At 40.6% G+C, this 14860-nt stretch overlaps 1 protein-coding gene and 1 long non-coding RNA gene across 2 annotated transcripts; one reads left to right on the forward strand and one right to left on the reverse strand.

Moving 5' to 3' along the window:
• Positions 1-529: 529 nt before the first annotated feature.
• Positions 530-2012, reverse strand: LOC141903589 (26S proteasome regulatory subunit 6B). Its single transcript, XM_074791778.1, has one exon. The coding sequence runs from the start codon at positions 1991-1993 to the stop codon at positions 725-727; it is 1269 nt and encodes a 422-aa protein (XP_074647879.1). The 5' UTR covers positions 1994-2012; the 3' UTR covers positions 530-724.
• Positions 2013-13089: 11077 nt separating this feature from the next.
• LOC141903390 (uncharacterized) lies at positions 13090-13436 on the forward strand. The gene is made up of 3 exons (XR_012619068.1): positions 13090-13110; positions 13221-13322; positions 13409-13436. It is a non-coding gene; the product is annotated as an uncharacterized LOC141903390 (long non-coding RNA).
• The last annotated feature ends 1424 nt before the right edge of the window (positions 13437-14860 follow it).

Raw genomic sequence — 14860 nt, forward strand, 5'->3', positions numbered from 1 at the left:
ATTCGACTAGAAAATATGAGATGAATCGAATCGTCCAAATAAAACTACGACATACAAAAAATATACAGATTACACCACCAAAAATTGAAACTGTCCAAAAATCATTCATTCCTTTCTTTTCTTGATAAAGTGAAATGTTCAAACTCTCTGGGAATTATACAACAATCCAAATTTGTTATTTCAACAAGCTGTCCGCTGCCCAGAAACACTTCTCAATCGAATGAAATTAAGGAATAATTTTACTTCAGGGGCTGCATTATTTTAGAGTCGGTGATCAATTGCTAACAATGGAATGTTGCCTAGCAATCTGTAACCAACTTTTGAACAACTGGCTCCGGTATGCCAATTCAAGCATCACAAAGTCATCATTAGGTCGAGTCATCAATATCATGAATGTCCGACATCTATGAAGATTTCAAACAAGTTTGCATGTGATAAGATTTCGGTTTGAGAAGCATACTATAAAAATTCCATTCGGCCCCCCGAAAAGCATAACCTCCTGCAAAATAAAAAAACTTCGAAGTCAATCTTCAAGAAGAAAGAAACATTTAATGAAACTTGAAATTACAACTTATACATTTCATATGAAGTAGACTCCTTTTTAATCTTCGATCTCACAAGAGAGTGAACAAAGTCTACTTTACTTAGTGAAGATTTTTCACACAATTTTATATAAGTCTACATCGATTAAGGTTTAAAGATAGTTCACAATGTTTTGATTTATTTATTTATAGAATTCATGTTCTTGTTCGTCTTTCTTGATGTTATTCTTGTAACCTTTCTCGAAATCTTTCGCCAACACTACGTAACGGTTCTCGCGGACGGCCTGCATACCGGCCTCCTGAACGATTGCGTTGATATCGGCGCCGCTGATTTTATCGGGCCGCGCGACGTAATCCTCCAAATCGACCTCCTCGCTCAAATTCATCTTCCCCGTGATCGTCGAGAATATCAACCGCTTCTGACGCCGATCGGGCATCGGGAATTCGATTTTACGATCGAGCCGCCCGGGACGCAGCAACGCGGGATCGAGCGTATCGGCGCGATTCGTCGCCATGATCACCTTCACGTTGATCGTTTGATCGAAACCATCCATCTGATTCAATAACTCGAGCAGAATTCGCTGGACCTCGCGATCGGCGCCGGTCTGCGCGTCGAACCGCTTCGTCGCGATCGCGTCGATTTCGTCGATGAATATGATCGCCGGCGCGTTCTCCTTCGCCAGACGGAACACGTCGCGGACCATACGCGGACCCTCGCCGAGATACTTCTGAACGAACTCCGACCCAACGACGCGGATGAACGCCGCGGTCGTGTGATGCGCGACCGCCTTCGCGAGCATCGTTTTACCGCAACCCGGCGGCCCGAACATCAACACCCCGCGCGGAGGCTCGATTCCGATCTGGCTGTACAGGTCGAAATGCGTCAGCGGTAATTCGACCGCCTCGCGCACCTCCTGTTTCTGGATATCCATTCCGCCGATATCCCCGTACGTTACGTCCGGTTTTTCGTCGGATTGTAACATCGTGATGCTGCTGTCAGCCTCCGGGGGTAACACGTCGACTAATGCGTTCGAGTGTTTGTGTAACGCGACGCTGGCGCTCGGTTTCAAAAGCTCGCGGTCGATCGTCGACAGGATTCGCACGTAGTAATTAGAACCGGTCGTTGAGCCGACGATTCCCGTATTCTGGTCGACCGCCTCGAGGAACTGACCGATGACCAGCGGTACGCTCTGGATTCGTTTCACCTCTTCCTGAGCATGCAGATACTCTTTTTTCAGGTTTTTCTGCTCGTCTTTGATGTATTCCTCTTGAACCTCGAGGAATTCGAGTTGTCGTTGGAGTTTCTTGTATTTGACGTACATGTCGTCGAACTCGCTGGACAGAGGATCGAAACCGGTCGTGTAATTCTGACCAGTCGTCGGTCTGGGGCCTTCTCCTCCGGCATTTTCTTCGACTTTTTCAGCGGGGATGACAATGCCAATTTCGTCCATTTTCGGCTTTTAACGCTTTAGGTTGTCGTTTCTCGATGTCGTCCACGAGACGACAATTCAATTTAATTTTATTCGAAAATCCAAAATAACTTTATTGCTCATAATTTTGAATAAGCGGGCGTTTCTGATCCGTTCGCCTCTATCAAAGAATCTTTGAAAACCGGTTTAAATGAAGTCATAAATGGATAAGGAGTTATCTCCATTAGAGGGGAGAAATCATCAAGGGAGACTGACTGATGATGGCTTAGCCAAACGTTGCAGATATTGGCATCAACAGTGGGGGCGCCGCCCCACGCCCGGGTGCTTCGCCCAACCTTAGAAATATCCGAAGCGAAAGATAAATCAGGTATTCCGCACTAATTTATTGCTCTAAACTTTATATAAGGCTAAAAATGATTCATTGTTTCTGCGCAGTGTCGTGTAAACCGCAATAGATTTGTAATCAGTGTGGCTGTGACTAGCCCGGGATATAGGATTTTTTAAAAAGTTGTACAGGATAGATAGGCGACCGACCGGGTCAACTTTTAAGCTCATCAGACAAAGACAAGGAAGGTATTAGCTATTTTAGCCTAACATTAAAAAGACATTTCTCCTAATCGCCGACGTTCCAAAGTTGATCATTTGCAATTTCACAAAATTTCTCCAGAACTGACCACTGGTTTGCAGGATCCGATTCATAGACACTACACTCTACTAGTATCTGAGTGAATCTAGCGCAGATAAAAGTTTTCAAAACGCGTTTTTCCGCTTCGGTAATGTAGAAATTCGAAGTGTAACCGGATAAAATCTCCCGAAATATTTCAAAAATATCACGACCCTTGTTGTCATACGTAAAATGCATAAGCGCGATCGCCAAGTCGAATACTAAATACGAATGACTGCAATCGCCATAATCGATGTAGACAATTTTTATTTGGTCGCTGTTTAATTCGGAGATGATCACATTGTTCTCATTCAAGTCGCAATGAAGTATTCCTAAAAGAGACAAGGAATAAGAAAAGGAAAAAATTTATTTTGAAATACAAACGCCATGTCTGTGTGATATATAGCAGCGGATACGATCCTTACAGGACCCGGGTCAACTCGGTGAATTTGACTAAAATCTATTTTCTAAAAATCTTATACTTTCAGTCATCGGTTAAATATAGTACCAAGTATTAAAGGTAAATTCTACTGTTAAAATATCAAAAACGTGCCTGAACGCAAACGTTGTAAATTTGGGAGAACAATTTCTTCGAATTCTGTAATGATGTTGTCCAAAATGTGTCTAATTTCGGAATTCTTGACCAGTGGAAGTAAACCTCGTAATTCAGGAAGGTTTATGAGATTCCATTTAACGGCCTTCGGTGGAACTTGAGGCAGACAAACGGGACATCCCTGTAATAAGAGAAAAAGAAAAAGCACCTAGCATTTTAGTTCAGACTTCATCGTTTTGAGTTTCTTTTCTATATTTTTTCGATTCTCAGATCCTGCAAATAGTTACCCCGTTTATTCACATCAACACCAATCTCCCACCAGGGCAAGTGGGGGATTTTCACAAGAAAAAGCACATTTCTTTTGTTTCATAATTTCAATACAAGTTTGTTTTTGAATTTCAGTGTTTTTTTCCCGATTGTTATGGATTTTTTGAACGCGATCGCATTAAACTGTATGGTGCTGTCGCTATACTAACTATTAGCGGATTTTTCATACACTAACATAAATTGACTCTGGCAGTAGACTCGTACCAATTGCCAGCGTCAGTTCGTATTTAGTGTATAAAAAATCCGCTATGCATGGGCGTTGCGGCAGCACCATACGGTGTAATGAGGCCGCGCATGATTCATCACGGGCACGCGGGCCATGATGGCCGTGGCAGTCTCGACCCATCATGATCGAATCCGAGGGAGGATATGTGTTCGAAAAAACACTTATGTTGATTGGATGGATCTGTAGTACCTGCTTTTTAGTACAAGTCTCATGTGTTTAGAACCCCACAAAATATTCTTCAGTTGCGCCGAAGGGCTGCGGAGGGATGACCAGTTGAGTACAATAAATCAACCGGCGATAATGTCCTACCTGGATTGAAACATTTTTATAGTGCATTCTTTCGGAGAAAACTTATCTAATCGACATAGGAACCTTATATCATATTGAACCTTGACACATATCCCTGTGTCGAGCTAGACATAGTCAGTTAATGCAGTCAAATCTGTCAGGTGGTTTAGTTTCACGAGCAGGGATATTTTCACTGAAAAACCACGTATCAAAGCCGATCCAATTTATCGGATATGAACCCTACCAACAACGATCTGGTAGCGAACTAGGTCGAATACTGAATAATCGTATACATATGTAACCAAATGGCGTATCTATTATCATTCATTGCACCAAAAACTGTGAATAATTCTAGCGTCCTGGGCCGGGAGTATTTTGGCCAAACCAATAATTTCCCTTCGACGTATAAACATTTTACTTAAGATACATTAAGATTCCTTTATCTTACCAAGATAAAGAATTGTATATAGAAAATGGAATTCGAATGATGATTCGGACATTTGTGTAATAGTTATTTCATCAAAAAGGATTTATATCGTTGATAGAAAATATTCCGTCGAATATTTCTTCTACGTTGATTGTCCTATAAATCTATCAATAACGATGATAAAACCTTCACCTGTATTTTGCGGATGTTTTGATTGCTCAGAATTCAATATTTTCAGCGTAAATTCTCAGCCCGTTTTCGTCGTTTTAATGTAGAAATTCGCGTCGTCGACTCCGCCGAGACATTTCACTCGGGCGACGCTGTCAAATCCGTACAATTCCCGCAGCAGTTCGGCAGCAGTTTGACACGATGTTGGGATAGCTTTTGACACGGTGTTATCATCAACCATGTTTCTCGCCTCAACATTTGTCACTTGTGTTGTGTGTACATGTAGAATAGCAATAAGCCATGAATTATGGACGTCCGGGGATGTCGTGGTGTCAGTTGTTTGACTCGCGTCGAAGATTTTAATCGTTTTTGACGCATTTTGTAAGGACGCCGCCCACGACGCGGAGACTGACTGAGTCATACAGGACCACTGGCTGGGCTTTCTTTAATCCGCTGGAGAAGCTAATTGAGTTTACTCCCAGGTAAAAGATAATACCAATCTTAATTTATAAAACTGGCCCCAGTCTTGTTTTCACTTCCCCACTGGCTTTACTGGCGCATCCTCGCTTGCCAGGGGTCCAGTATCACTCCCAAACTCGCTTCCGCAAGCACCCTGGCCTCACGAAGCGTGATTTCATTACTGGCGCTGTTGCGCATGACGTCATATATCGATTTGCGAAATACTTCCTTGTTCGGTAAAACGTTCGCTGATTGGTCCATTTAACGGGAAAACCAACAGAAGTCTACTGTCGTCGGTTTGTTACAAGCGCTGTGATTGGTACGACCGGATTCTGGTCGGCTAGTAACGACTCCACCGACTCGTGAGGTCAAGGGGTTCGGGGAACAGCTTTAGCGTAGTGGGTTCGAATCCCTTGACGGGTGAAGATGTACTGGCGTGACGGCGGTGGCCCTAGCCGCTGCCTAAGCCTGGTTGCCGGTCTCTACCTTCCCGCTAGACTGGTTGCCTGTCCCGAAGATAGAGACCGGAAACCAGTCTACCTTCCCGCGAATAGGTGGCGCAGAATTGGAAGGCAACCAGTCTAGTGGCGGCGCGAAGCAATATCGAAAAGATGGCGTGCCTTATTATCTACTAACATGTACAGCAAAAACCTCGCTTATACAAACATTGCCACCCTCCTTTCCGACCCCTGAAACCAGTATTTTGATATTTGGTAAGTGTTTGTAACATTGGTTTAAATGGCGAAAAATATTCCATCTCAGATACTGTGTGGGTAATCATTTTATTTCAGGCACGTCCTACGTAAACGGTGCACATGGTGGCGCTCAGTCAAGCATATCGTCATTCATCCTGATATTTCTAGACCACGATGTTTTCGACTCGGAGTGTTGTAATGAATTTTATTCTAAAATGATTACATCGACTGATTACATCAAACAGTGAAAACCGTGGTAAGTTTATTTCATGTTCTCTTCATCGCTTTCAGAAACAGATAATATTTGTTCATTCATTACATTCTTGTTTTATATTTCATGTTCAATTGTGGATGCAAAACCTAAAGTGTGAATAGAAAAACCCAGTGAGTAAAATTAACTGCAGAATGGAGCGAACAATTTAATTTGTAAATTTGAATTTTAAATTAGATGTTTCTGCAGTTATTTCTAATAAGGATAAGGCAAGGAAAGAAAACGATCTTAGATTTGTCTATTATAGGCATCACTTCAACATGTTCAATGGGAATTTTGATGCAGCGCAGGAAAACGAGGAATCACTCTTGGATTATGCACAGGACATCAAGGAATCAGTGTTTCACAATCAGACTTTTTTGGTTTCGCACCGGACATCAGGAATCAATCGTGGATTCAGCACAGGACAACAAGGAATCAATGATTCAGTCAGACCTTTTTGGATTCAGCACCAGTAATCACTATATGTGGAAATTCAAGATAAGTTACATTTATCTATATTTATCGGTTGTTGAATTGATTTTAAGGGACCAGTTTCACAGTATTTGTTATAAACCATGTTTTGAAATGAAATCACAGAAACCTGTTGCATTTATTCAATCATTTCAAATTTCTTATTATGGGTAAATATTTGGCTAGGATTAGTTCAAGGTTGGGATTTTTATTTCAGTAAGCATCTTAACAGGTTTTTAGCTCCGCTGTAACCGAAAGAGCTGATGGGTTAGGGTGATTATCTGTCGTCTGTCCGTCCGTCCGTCTGTCAACTTTTGCTTCAATTTGTTACTAGTGCTACGGTTCTATTCTAATCTTGACCAAACTTAGTATGAAGCTTCTATGGGCCAAGGGCTAAAAAGTTATAAAGCCGTTTTCCCAATTTGATCTCTAGGGGGCGCTGTACGGGTGGCGCTTGGAAAATATTTAAATCGCCACTTGTCCTACAATTATTGTCCGATGTTGACGAAACTTGGTATGTAGATACTACAAGCCAAGAGCTAAAAAGTCATAGAGCGGTTTTCCAAATTTAATCTCTAGGGTGCACCGTACGAGTGGCGCTTGTAAAATCTTTAAATCGCTACTTGTCCTACAATTATTACCCAATCTTGACGAAATTTGGTATGTCAATATTTTTGGCCATGGGCTAAACGTTGCTGAGCCATTTTCCAATCTGATTTCTAGTGGGCGCTGTACAGACCATGCGCTTGTAAAATCTTTCAATTGCTACTTGTCCTACAATCATCTGATATTGACAAAGCTTGGTATGTAGATATTATGGGCCAAGGGCTAAAAAGTTATAGAGCCGTTTTCTGGATTTGAACTCTTGAGAGTGCTATGTAGGTGGTCCTTGTAAAATCTTTTCGTAAAACAGCGGAGCTGTATCAGCCGATAGGCTGCTTGTTTAAATTGTGATCAACTCAAATGTTATTTCTTATCATTATGAAACTGGTTCCTGATGTCAATAATACAACTGTTTTCTATCATGTTCCTTTGTGATAATCAGATCATGTGTATCTTTAGGTAGAATTTCTGTAGATTAAACCGTTGTACTTATTGCATACTGATTGAACAGTTACTGATACATGTAACATTGTGTACACATACAGAGTACAGATCACTGAATACTTCATCCTGTGATTGAACATTGACTTATGTTCTCTCATCTTCATTAGATTCCACTCCGTCTAACTAAAACATCAGAACATTTCAACTCATCTAACCTCGGGTTCGGGGAGGGTGGGTAGGGCTGGGGGAGGGAAGGGGTAGAGGGAGGGCGGGAGGGATGGGGTAGAGGGAGGGCGGGAGGGATGGGTAGAGGGAGGGCGGGAGGGATGGGGTAGAGGGAGGGCGGGAGGGATGGGGTAGAGGGAGGGCGGGAGGGATGGGGTAGAGGGAGGGCGGGAGGGATGGGGTAGAGGGAGGATGGGAGGGAAGGGGTAGAGGGAGGGCGGGAGGTTATGGGGTAGAGGGAGGGCGAGGGGGATAGAGGTTAGATTTAGTGTAGGGTGTTGGGTCTGTAGGGGAAGGGGTTTCAGGATATTTCAGAAAATGTGTCCCATCTTTTTATTATTCTAAGTAAGAATTAATCATTATGAAACACGTCATGTGGCCACACGTGACGGGAACATTTCATGTTTCAAGCTGTATATACCACCGGCCATTTGGACGAGTTCAATTTTGCTGGTTGTTATTGCTATGAGACCCGGTGAGTGCAAACATAATTTCACTGTCACTTCCAGGATTTTGAATTTGGACGTTTCAATTTTTAGGGCCATTATTTAAGGTGTCGAATGATCACAAACTGCTCCTTGGCTCCGATCAAAATACGGCTTAATGAACATTTCAATTACCTATAAAATATCATATGTATAATTACTGTTGATATTTGGCGGTTTACTGCTTCTTTTTGAATACATTTCTAGCAGAAAGATGTATTCTATTTTCGTCTGTGCTATTTTAGAAACCGTTGTAAATACTGGTTCTTAGTAAAACAACTGTAGGTCTATAGGACGACTTGTCGAGTCGAGATGCAGTCACATTCATTGCTGCTTCCTATTTTTCTGCAGATTCTTAGACAAAGACTTACTCTTCATTTTTTGAAGAAGAGTATGGTACTCATTAGAAAAGTGATATGTTTTGTGATCACTTTTATGGATTTTCAGATACACTTTCATTTGCCTTCAGCAGTACGTGGCACAGTATATCACCACTGATAGATAGATATCCTTAATAATTAGTTACCCTTTTCAAAAAGATAGGATGCATTTTCTGAAACTTTACAATTTATTAGGTGGGACATAGATTGACACGAAGAGACTATTGTTCTATTATTATATTCAGGATATTCTATTGATGACAGTATATTTCTACCTTCGTGACTTCTTTTCTAGACAGAATTTAAGGGGCTGCGAACTAATTATACTTATATCACGAAATATTTTACTGAACTTGAAAGTCGTAAAAAGTTTAAAACAGATGATATTCAACCAGATATAGCTGTAGTTTTCACAGTTAGGCTACCGCGACCTTCCTACTACATTGAGACTTTGATAAAGCGTATTATGCATTGTAGTAGTTACATATCTAAGATTATTTAACTGTGTTTGAAGGACAAATCTTAGCGATTTTCTTGTAGGAAACGCGTTCACTTGATTTCATGAACAACATTTCAAATTAACGGGATACCAGCTCACATCAGATGGCGCAACAATACACTCAGTTATACGTAGTGAAAGTTAGTTCATTTTCAATGAACTTTGAACTGGATTTTTCTGCTCCCAAATGGAAATTTTGTCAAACAAGTCATCACATATATGAGACTTGTGTTCCCAATGGTATAATTTTACTGAAAAAAGATTTGCCGATGAGAAAAGTTGATTAGAATTTAATTGAAATGTAAATGAAGCGCGGTATCCAAGTAATATAACCACTATTGAACGTGATGGATCCTCACCTGCCATAAGTGGAATCCTCGATTGCCACAGTAGCGCTGCTGGTACACCATTGTGTATGTTGTAATCAATTGTAAATACTTCGTTTTCCTCCATATACTAATGCACAAAACCCGTTATCGCTGCTTTGTCGCGATATTTATCATTCCTGTCTACTAGAATAGAAATGCTGAATACAGACTATTGTCACAACAAGAGGGGATATCTCTAGTGTATTTTGCCATTTTTCACGATCATATCAGTTTATGTAAGTCATAAACATCCTCCGCTGTTATTTAAGATTTTTTCTGTGCTCGATCAATTTGTCAGTTTATAATAGCTTTTAGACTTCGATCAATGACTGTATTGTTTTACATGTAGACTCGAATTAGTGAATTATCCCATTCAGTGCGTACTTATTCTTGACTTTATACAAGTGATTGATGATTAGTCCAATTCCCCTATTCAAAATATGCAACACTCATTCTCATGTTACGTTTGCTCTGGTACAGCAGTGACAATTTCATGGCTATAAAAACTGCTCCGCGTATGAAAATTCATCTCTAGTGCCACCTTTAGTTACTGAACTATGGTCATGAACCAAACTTTGACTCTTTGTTCCCAAAACACCACCATGGACCAAACTTTGACTCTTTGGTCCCTAAAACAAGGTCATGAACCAAACTTTGACTCTCTGATCACGAAAACAGGACTATGGGCCTCACTTTGACTCTTTGGTCCCTAAAACAAGGTCATGAACCAAACTTTGACTCTCTGATCACGAAAACAGGACTATGGGCCTCACTTTGACTCTTTGGTCCCTAAAACAAGGTCATGAACCAAACTTTGACTCTCTGATCACGAAAACAGGACTATGGGCCACATTTTGACTCTTTGGTCACCGAAACAAAACCATGGACCAAACTATGACTCTTCGGTCATCAATAGAGAACCATAGACCACACTTTGACTTTTTGGTCATCAAAAAAGGGTCCCAAACTTTTAACTCTAGTCTTTGGTCACCAAATGAATGAAAAGTTGTACAAGTTATTTCTGTTGCCTTCACGGCTCTGCATTTGAGAATGAAATGATTTATGTGGAACTAATAACGTAGTTAGTGAAAGATTCATCTGTATCAGTGTTGCTGCTGGTGTTGGTGCAAGTTACACAACTTTTTGCTGTCTGTCTCTAAAAGATTAAACTTGATCCGAGTCGGAACTGATGAGAGTTCTAGTCAGACGACAAATAAGGAGAAGAAAGCCATATGAAAAGAAAAAATATAAAGCGAACGCGTGAGCTTCGAACCACAAAATAAAACAGCATCAAATGCTGATATGAAGAGTGGGGTCCGAGAGCAATTCGAAGGTTTAGTGTCCTGCACGCTTAGAGGGCGGGCAGGGGTCTATTCCTACCTCGACTCAAAAAAAAGGATAGAATATAAAGAGTGGGGCCTGAGAGCAATTCGAAGGTTTAGTGTCCTGCACGCTTAGAGGGCTGGCAGGGGTCTATACCTACCTCGACTCAAACGCTTAAAGTCAGAGAAAAGCGTAAAAACGAAAATGGCTAATGAAGGAAAATGGCTTGAGTTTGATTGGTTCCACTGGGTTCAAGTGCAAACTGGAAGAGACAATCAAACAAATTATTTATTATGTGTATTTTTTGTAAACATCAGCAGTTCATAATCAATAATTGATAAATCTTATGAATAAGATTCCATAAAACAACCTGCTTATATAAAACCTCTATAGGAGAGAGTATAGAAATATATAATCTAACTATCAACTGTCATTGCTTCACATCGGTTTCATAATAAGAGTGACGATGTTGAATTCGTGAAGCAACATAAATAGCATTAATTGGTTTGATCTCAGCCATCATTCTGGTCCTTGGTTTGTGTTTGCCCTTCTCACAACGTTTTGTGAGTGGAGGTTTGGTTCGGGCTTATTTCCTTGGTTCGGGTGAACCCTCCGTATACCTCCCCCTCCCTTACTACATTATTAATTAGGTTCCTCGGTCATTTGATGAAGTGAAATCTGTTTATACTAGGCATATGATCATTTGAATGCCTCCAAAATTGTGGAAAAGTATCTGCGAGTCCCGTCAATGATGCAATTGATTAAGGATTTCGATTTATATATGAAATTGATATGATCGTGAAAAATGGCAAATTGTTTTGTAGTTATTGTACAGATGAGTGGTGTCTGAGGAGGAGACAAGAGAGTTGAGGAAGCATGATGGGAGGGCATTGAGGGAGGGTTAGGTAGGAGGGCATTGAGGGAGGGTTAGGTGGGAGGGCATTGAGGGAGGGTTAGGTGGGAGGGCATTGAGGGAGGGTTAGGTGGGAGGGCATTGAGGGAGGGCTAGGTGGGAGGGCATTGAGGGAGGGAATGGGTTGGGGGGTGGGAGGGAAGGGGCGAGGGAGGGCGGGAGGGAAGGGGTCCGGGAGGGCGGGAGGGAAGGGGCAAGGGAGGGCGGGAGGGAAGGGGCTAGGGAGGGAAGGGGCGAGGGAGGGCGGGAGGGAAGGGGCGAGGGAGGGCGGGAGGGAAGGGGCGAGGGAGGGCGGGAGGGAAAGGGCGAGGGAGGGCGGGAGGGAAAGGGCGAGGAAGGGCGGGAGGGAAGGGGTCCGGGAGGGCGGGAGGGATGGGTTCCGGGAGGGTCGGGATGGGGGTTAGGTGAGTTGAAATGTTCTGATGTTTTAGTTAAACGGATGGGAATCTAATGAAGATGAGAGAACATAAGTCGATGTTCAATCACAGGATGAAGTAATGCAGTGTATCTGTACACAATGTTTGTTACATGTATCTGTAACTGTTAAATCAGTATGAAATAAGTACAGCAGTTTAATCTACAGAAATCCTGTACTGTTTCTGTCTCATTGATTTATAAGTAAAAAAGTATTAATGAATTTCTCACAGTCTCTGTTATTGTTTTACTCTCATTTACAGGATGAGAGTACACACTGCAGCAGCAGACCAGCAACGACAGCACCTCCAGCAGCCGCGGCGGCAGCACCACCAGGCTATCTGTTTATGTTTCCAGCATATAATCACTCAAAGATCACTGCTAAGTTTAAAGTGAGTTTGCAATTGTTAAAACTCATTTATGTCCTCATCATCATTGGAGTTATCAAGGTTTTTATGTTATCCATTCAATTTTCAGTGAACAGAGCTAAGGAGGTTTTGGCACCCAACAATCAACCTCAAATATCGCTGGTTTAAAAACATTGACGAAAATGGTAAGTCTTTGATTTGGTGTGGAACTGCTCTTATTTCATAACAATTTTACTGACAATTTCTAACATTTGTTTTAGGAGCTGAAATGAACCCTTGACAATCTGTGAACATTAAACATTGGGAATTCACTTGTTAAAGATGGATATCACTTTGGATTCTCAAAACAAAAGCTGTACCGGTAAATATCTCTACAGATTCTAGTCTCTGTTTGACTTAATTAAAAAAACCATTTCCTGATTACATATAGAAGCTACATTAATCAGTGAAGGCGAATTTTCATTCACTTCTATTCTGGTTAAAGTTCAAATCATCAAAATTATTCAACTTTTGTATTCTAGGGCCCAAAGTAACGCTGAACTTGTAGTAAACATTGCGCTCCAAAAATCAAACAAGTCAGAAGTGGTGAGTTTTACCAGTATATCGATTTATTGCAGTAATTTGTGGTGATCTTTAGATCAAATACTAAATCAAGTCCAGAAAATGATGTGTTTTTGATTGGTCAATGTTGGCAGGTATCAACGCTTTACTAGAGGACGCAGTCTATAAAGTTACCATCAAACCTCTCACAAATCTGCATATACTCGACACATTGTGATAAAGTACTCAGTAACCTGGTAGGTTTTTTGTCAATCAAACACAAACAAGTTGCAGTTTCTATTCATTTCATTGATTATTTTCTGGCATAATTTTCTCCTTCCAGATTGCAATACACCCAACACCAATTGGAGCTTCTTATAGTGTAATGATTTATTGCAGCATGAAATTTGTCCGATAGAACAATTGGCAAATGATCAAAGATTGAATAATAGTGTTAAATTATCAAGAATTATAAGGTAATTATAAATTCTAGATTACAAAACATTTCATGAAAACAATTCCCACTTCACTGTAAATTCAATCGAACATTTTCATGCAATGTACTATTTGCAGACGCAAGTTTTCTCTCTTTTTCTAGGACAATGTGGGGACTGATATTCCATTTGACAAGGAAGGACAGGGACCAGCCATCTACCTGAAGATTGATATGCTGCCACTTATTTCTGAGATCTGCAATTGTAAAGTTTAAAGTCAAATATATTACCGGTATTAAATTGTGCTGGCCAGCATGGGCAGGCGACTGTTTGGGATAGTTTCATAGACTGCGTATCACAATCCATAAAAACAATGGAGTCATCCCCTGATTCGTCTCTCAAAGCTGTTCTCATTTTTGCTAATAGAATAATAGCCTGACTCGGGCGTAGAATATATATGATTATAACCCCGCTATATGCAAATTTAAAAGATTATAGGCGTAATTTATTTATCAAGAATCAGAATCAAGATAATAAAAGTAAATGAAGAAATAACTAGAACAACCTATGCATAAAATAACAAAACCTCTCAACCTATGCACTTAACACCCTCTAGCTTTACTTTTCTCAATTAACTTGTTTTTTCCTCTCGATTTTTTTATGTTTTAGTTATTTCTTCAAACTTGACGAGAGACTCCTAAATGCTGTGTCTTTTAGTCCTTTTAAATTTGTGTAAAGTGGGTTTTGATTTTTACTGAAAATTAATCTAATTTTAGATTAAATATAGCTGCAAAGCAGTGCTAATGGGTTTTCTGCCTCGCCAATTGAGGGAATTAGAGAAAACCTTAATGATGGGCTTTCTGAGATGGATCAAGGGCATGAGATAATTTACGCACTCCATGTAACTGCATTAGTTTGTAATTGTTAATTTGTAAATGTATGAACTTGTGTGATATTGTAAATGGACATTTTTTGTATGACTGTAAAGACCCACAATCATTGAAACCAAAATATTGAAATATCGACAGGTTTACTTTATTATGGGACTACATGTATAATATTTCGTGCGAACTGACATTACTGTGCTATTTGAAATAAAGATGAATTTTCTGTGTTGTTCTAGTTATGATTACTGACGCCAGCAGTTTCACACACTCAGTGCGTCACATCCCATCATTGTTCAGTTTCATGAAGTTTTATGAAATTAAGCCGAGGGTCCATTCGGCATGGAATTGTTGAATTGCGGTTGATACTACGTTTCGGTTGTGAAACGGATCACGTAGACCCGGTTCATGAACATAGTTTAACTAAACGCTAAAATGGATTCATCCTTTCTTCGTTAAACTGAACTCTAACTATAA

This window comes from Tubulanus polymorphus, chromosome 4 (genome assembly GCF_964204645.1).
Source record: "Tubulanus polymorphus chromosome 4, tnTubPoly1.2, whole genome shotgun sequence".
In the NCBI taxonomy this organism is placed as follows: domain Eukaryota; kingdom Metazoa; phylum Nemertea; class Palaeonemertea; order Tubulaniformes; family Tubulanidae; genus Tubulanus; species Tubulanus polymorphus.